Source organism: Benincasa hispida, chromosome 11, assembly GCF_009727055.1.
Source record: "Benincasa hispida cultivar B227 chromosome 11, ASM972705v1, whole genome shotgun sequence".
Taxonomy (NCBI): domain Eukaryota; kingdom Viridiplantae; phylum Streptophyta; class Magnoliopsida; order Cucurbitales; family Cucurbitaceae; genus Benincasa; species Benincasa hispida.
Window position 1 is genome coordinate 58,101,904 of NC_052359.1, and position 5,861 is coordinate 58,107,764.

Genomic DNA, 5,861 nt, shown 5'->3' on the forward strand with positions numbered 1-5,861 from the left:
AACAGCGGCCACGTGATCATCGGCACCCCTGCAGATATCCCTTCAACGCTCGAATTCCATCCGCAATGCGTCAAGAAGCATCCAATTGCAGAGTGCGACAGTATCAGAACTTGTGGAGCCCATCCACGAATCACTATCCCATGCCCTTGTATTTTCTCCTCGAAATCATACTCCTCTAACCATTTCACTAGATCTTCCGTTAGATTTGCTTTTCTTATCACCCAAATGAATGGTCTGTTCGATGCTTCCAGTCCCAATCCAAGCTCTATGATTTGCGATGTGTCCAGATTACAGAGACTGCCCAACGAGACGTAAACAACCGATGACGGGTTCTGCCCGTCGAGCCATTTGGTGCATTCGTGTCCGTCGACTGAGGCTTTGTCGCCTCTTTCGACTTTGTCGAGTTCGTTGTCGTTGGAAAGCGAAAGAGGGCCTACACACCATACTTTTTCAGGCGCTTCTCTTCCTTTTATATATTCTGTTACATGCTCTGGATCCATTTCCTCAAATACATTTAAAACTACGCCATACGACTGCCGATCAGCCTCGAACATTGCTGAAGTAATTTGGGTCATGTAAGCATCGGTGGATTTATATAGCTGCGACCTGCGAAACTCAACTGGAAAAGGCAAGTCTGGTAAAGCCACGAATTTTGAATCAGGGATGGATTTCACAGCATCAACGTTAGTGATTAAAATCCGCAGACAGAGAAGGAAGAAGCAGCTCAAACTGTAGAAGACGAGCCTAGGTACGTGGAATTTCTGAGCGAGTTGGAAGGTCCAAGGGATGCACATGTCAGAGATGATGCAATTGGGACGAGGAGTGAGTTGTTCGAACAGTTTTTCCGATGGGTCGTAAAGGAGACTCACTGCTCTAAAAAATTGGGAAAAGGAAGCAAGTGAAGGTAGCAAATCGACATTCTCGCAGCCTTCTGGGAGGCCAGTTTCTTTGTTGCTTGGGAATTGGAGTTCAACAATATGGATTTGAAGGCCGGAACGAATGGCGCGAGTGAGAACAGAGTGGAAGCGGGCAGAGTTGAGAGGAGTGGTGACAATGGTGATTATGGCTCCACGGCGAGCGAGAAGCTTGGCGAGGTCGATCATGGGGATCATGTGGCCTTGTGCCATGAATGGGAAGAGAAGAAAGTGAGGTGTTATGTGGCTTTGAGAAGCCATGGGAGAGCTCTGTGAAAAGACAAGCCACTCCACTACCACGTCTTCAGAAAGGATTTATAAGCGCTCTTGGTAAAAGGGTAAGCAACATTTCTTGTTCTTGGAAGTTTCATGAACATATAACTTTGAATTTCATTTTGGGTCTCTATATTTTAAAATTTTGTTTAATTTCAATATCCTACTTTCAATAAATTTACTACTTTGTTATTTTTAATTGTTATTAAATTTTGATTTGTAACGATTTTTTCAATTTTATAATAATTTAGTCCTTAAACTTCAGTATATCATAATTTAGTCATTGTATCTTTAAATTCATGACAATAGTCTCTATAAAATTTTTATTTTATAAAAATATTAAGTCTCTAATTAGTTTATTGGTTTATTTATGCAAGAAAGGTCTTTAATTCTTAACACTAATTTCTATAATAGGGATTAAATTGTTATAAATTTTAAAGTTCAGGGATTAAATTATTTTGTTGTAAAGTTTAGAAACCAAATTGGTATGAAATTAAAAGTTTAGGAACTAAATTGTCACAAACCAAAATTTAGAAACTAAATTATTAAAGTTTGAAGACTAAAAGTGGTTTTTAACATTTTTAGAAAATATTATTATGTATTAGCATTTTTACTGTAAATCTTGAAAATATTTATATATATTGTATTTCCTTACATGGAAGTTATTATTACCTAACTAATTTAGGTAATGATCAACTTTGAGGTATTGAATTTAAGATTGATTAAAAATACAAGAAATAAAATTAGACATTTGAAAATATATGAACTAAAATTGAACTAACTTCAAAGTATGTAGACAAAAAAGATATTTTAATTAATGAAATTTAGTGAGTAATAATTTCTTATTTTCAAATACGTAACATTGTAGGGTCTATTTGACTATATTGTTGTTTCATGTGTTATTATTCAATTTTCTTTTAAAAAAAATTATTCTCATGTCTTGCTTCTATCTATTAAGTCCCTCTATTTTGAAAAGATCTCATCAAAGTCAAGTCTTAATAATTTATAAATAAAATTTGATCTTCGGTTAGTTTTTCAACCCAACATATTTTGTTGAACCACAAATTTAAGAGCAATACGCGAGTGTAGATAGATGTGACGTAAGGGCATGCATCAGTATTTTGGTGTTATTGGAAATGGGAACTAATGCGTGGTGCCGAAGGCCAAATTGAAGGGTGACAAAGTATGAATCGTTGCTGTTTTGAGACTTTTGGTTGGGATGGCTCATAGTCTTACAACAGCCTATGCCTAACTGACAAAGACAATATGGCTTCATTTTAGAGTGCCCACTCATTGCATATCCACGTATATACATCATGTTGGAGTCTTCTCCAAGTTCTTTTTGGACTTTCCTTCGGTTTTTTTCTTCTTTTTTCTTTTCAATTGAGTTTGGATGCATTTCTATGTAATTATAAAGACAACAATTTTAGTTGCCATCTCCAATAATGCTGAAAAGTCCTTTTGATAGGTTCAAAAGTCTATCCATCTTTTTTACGAAAAATTATAGTTGTCTCTTAATTAGTTATAAAGTTAAAAGAAGTCGTAAAGTAAAATATATTTGTATATGAGGAAATAATTTTAAATTATTTGATACATAATTTAAATTACCTAACATTTAAAAAGCAAAAAATATGTTTATTTTAAATTCCTAATGGATCATTTTCAAACTATAATTTCATTAGTTTAAACTTTTGTAATATCTTTAACCTTCAATTAATTGTTTTCTTTAATCTATAATCGTTTTAAGTTAGCCCTGGTTGAAAAATTTGTGAAATATTGATCAAAACGATACATTTGTTAAAAAGAAAAGAAAAGATAATAGATATCTCACTTTTGTTGACACTTACATTTAACTTGTTGGTTGCATAAAAAATCACATCATTTTAACTAAATATATAAGTCAATAAAAATATAAAAATTTTGTGAAAAAGAGTAATAAATATCTAAGATTAAAAATGAGGGAACTTTTGAGAGTACAATATTATTTATTTTCTTAGCCCACAGTGGTGAGGTGAAATAGGAACAGGCTAACAACCAACTATTTTTTCATATAAGATTCAAATAACATTGTGGCCAGTAGGTAGAAGAAGGGAACTAAAACAAAAATTACTTAAATATTATAGTATTTAGATTCATTATAACAAAAATTATAAAGGAAGAGAGTGAAACATTGAGCCTCTCCATATACCCACATGTAGAGCCAAATTTAATGTTGAACCATTCGGGAATTTTTACACCATACAAACTTACAGGTATATAGTGCTATATGTTTTCAATTGAGTTTGGATTCATGTAATGACAAAAGAAAGGTCATCCATTATGGTTTTGCAATTATATAGAACGTAATAGAAACAACAATTTTAGTTGTCATGTCCAATGCATTTGTATTCGTTTTTCTTTTCTTTTCTTTCTTGCCAAGTTTTCTTAAAAAAGATTTTGAGCTTTGTTCTTTATTTAAAAATGTTTCAATTCTTTCAAATGTTGTAATCATACATTTGAGTTCTCATAAATATTTCAAAGCTAAATTTGGAGAAAAATCCACTAGAGTATTGGACCAAAATTGAGACTTTGAAACAATGTAGTGTTGATTGAAACGAAAATTAAATTTTGATGATCAGAATGTGGACAACATATTGATATATTTATATTATTTGGTTATTTAAATGGGCTGATTAAAGTAATTTGTAATTAAATAGGTCATTTGGGAAATTCGGAAAGGGAACGAAACAGAGGAATTGCAGAAATGGCCGGTTTGGAAGAAGGATAATGTTCGAGAAAGGATTCTTTCATACTAGTTTGTTTTAACCATGCATTCTAACGCTTTTTTTCTTTGAAGAAGTCATGCATTCTAAACCCTAATAGCTATGGAATGTAGATTTTAAATATATATACATTTAAGTTATATAGAACTTAGCTTAACGGCAATTTGCATGGCCTATCTCCCTAGAACTATGTTATTGTCATATTTAATATTTTCTTTAGGAAATAAAACAAGCAAACGAACAAGCCCTAAGAATTATATCATGTGACAAACATATTTGAAGATTTAATATAGGACAAAATACACTTTTGGTCCCTAAGGTATAAGGTTCATGTCTATTTGGTCCATGAAGTTTCAAAACAGACATTTTAGTTTCTCATGTTTGCTAAATGCTTCTAAGTGGCCTCTGACTTAACATTAAATTAATTGAATGCTTACTAGATCATTACGTGTTGATTTAGACGTTAATTCTATTTGATGAGGTGTTAATTGTATTAGATTAGTTGGAAAATCAATGAAAATTTTATTTTAAAAAAGAAAGTTAGTTAAAATTGAAAAAGAAATGGGATGACTCCTCACTCAGAATACGAATGTTAATTGGAAAACAATGGCAAACACTGTAACAACAAAAATACTAACAGTAAGCAAACAAGTAAAGGCACATAGAAGTTGATTACCCAGTTTGATGATAATCCACCTATGTTTGGGGGGTAGTGTGCCCAGAAAAGTGATAGAACTCGGGTTATGTATTTACTCTTTTGGCCAAATTGCCAAGGAAGCCGAGACTTCCCCCTGTACACCAGCTCACTGAGCATTCACAAAATACAACCAAGATATCCTTAACTCACCCCCTCCTTTCTTTAAATACTCTAATTTATAACTAACCGAATTTTCTTTAGGCCCACAAGATCACACAGCCTCTAACTAATTTTATTCCCTCTCCCTCACCCATTTACATTTGATTCTCTATTTACATTTGATTCCTTTCCCATATTTTCATTTGGTTCACCTCTCTTATTTTGTTTCCCCTCATACCTTTTAATGATCGGGGGCCTATCACTACCCGCCCCCCAAAAGACCACATTGTCCTCAAGGTGAAAGCTTAGAAATTGTTCTTTGATTTGCATGCCATTCTCTCAAGTTGCATCTTCTGGAGTCATGCCATCCCATTGAATAAAGACTTCAAAATCAGTCGGTGATACGACTGTTGTGTTAACCTTCCATATACCTAAAACAACAATCAGATGAGGGTTTAATTGTACCTCATTCTGCCACACCGGAGGAGTGGTCATCCTTGGAAACAATGTGCCGACTACCTTCCGAACTTGAGACACATGACACTGGGTGGATGTTAATATGTGTGGAAAGATCAAGCTTATATGCCACCGGGCCAATTTTTTTAACGATTTTGAAAGGGCCTATGAAGTGAGGAGCGAGTTTCGGGTGCTTCTGAACCAGCAGGGAGCTTTGGCGATATGGTTTGAGTTTAACATAAACCCAATCGGATATTTCAAAGTTCATCTCTCTTCTTTTAGCACCTACAAGAGACTTCATCCATTGTTGTGTTGCCTCTAGTGTACCCTTAAGGTTTTTGAGCATCTCATTTCTATCTTTTAATAAGATGTCCACTTCTCCCACCAGTAGTCCCTGCTTCATATGAGACTAACGGGGGAACAGGTCGGCCATACACTACTTCATAAAAGGATTTCTTGATAGTGGTATGATAGGAGGTGTTGTAGTTGTATTTTGCCCATTCCAACATAACTTTGTTGGTGTTTCCATGGAAAAGCAATGTAGATACGCTTCTAATCCTCGATTGACAACTTCTGTCTGATTGTCAGTTTGTGGATGATATGATGTGCACCATTTCAATTGGGTACCCATCAATTTGAATAGTTCTTCCCAAAACAGGC

At 34.2% G+C, this 5,861-nt stretch overlaps 1 protein-coding gene across 2 annotated transcripts in view; it reads right to left on the bottom strand.

Moving 5' to 3' along the window:
• Positions 1 to 1,573, bottom strand: part of LOC120090320 (UDP-glycosyltransferase 73C6-like) — a 13,436-nt gene extending 11,863 nt beyond the window's left edge. Inside the window, exon 1 of one of the 2 annotated variants that reach the window (XM_039047897.1) lies at positions 27 to 1,573. In XM_039047897.1, coding sequence (XP_038903825.1) covers positions 27 to 1,175 — 1,149 coding nt within the window. In that variant the 5' untranslated portion in view covers positions 1,176 to 1,573. The remainder of the gene's footprint in view (positions 1 to 26) is intronic. The other variant, XM_039047896.1, reaches the window with a different exon arrangement.
• Positions 1,574 to 5,861: the final 4,288 nt, after the last annotated feature.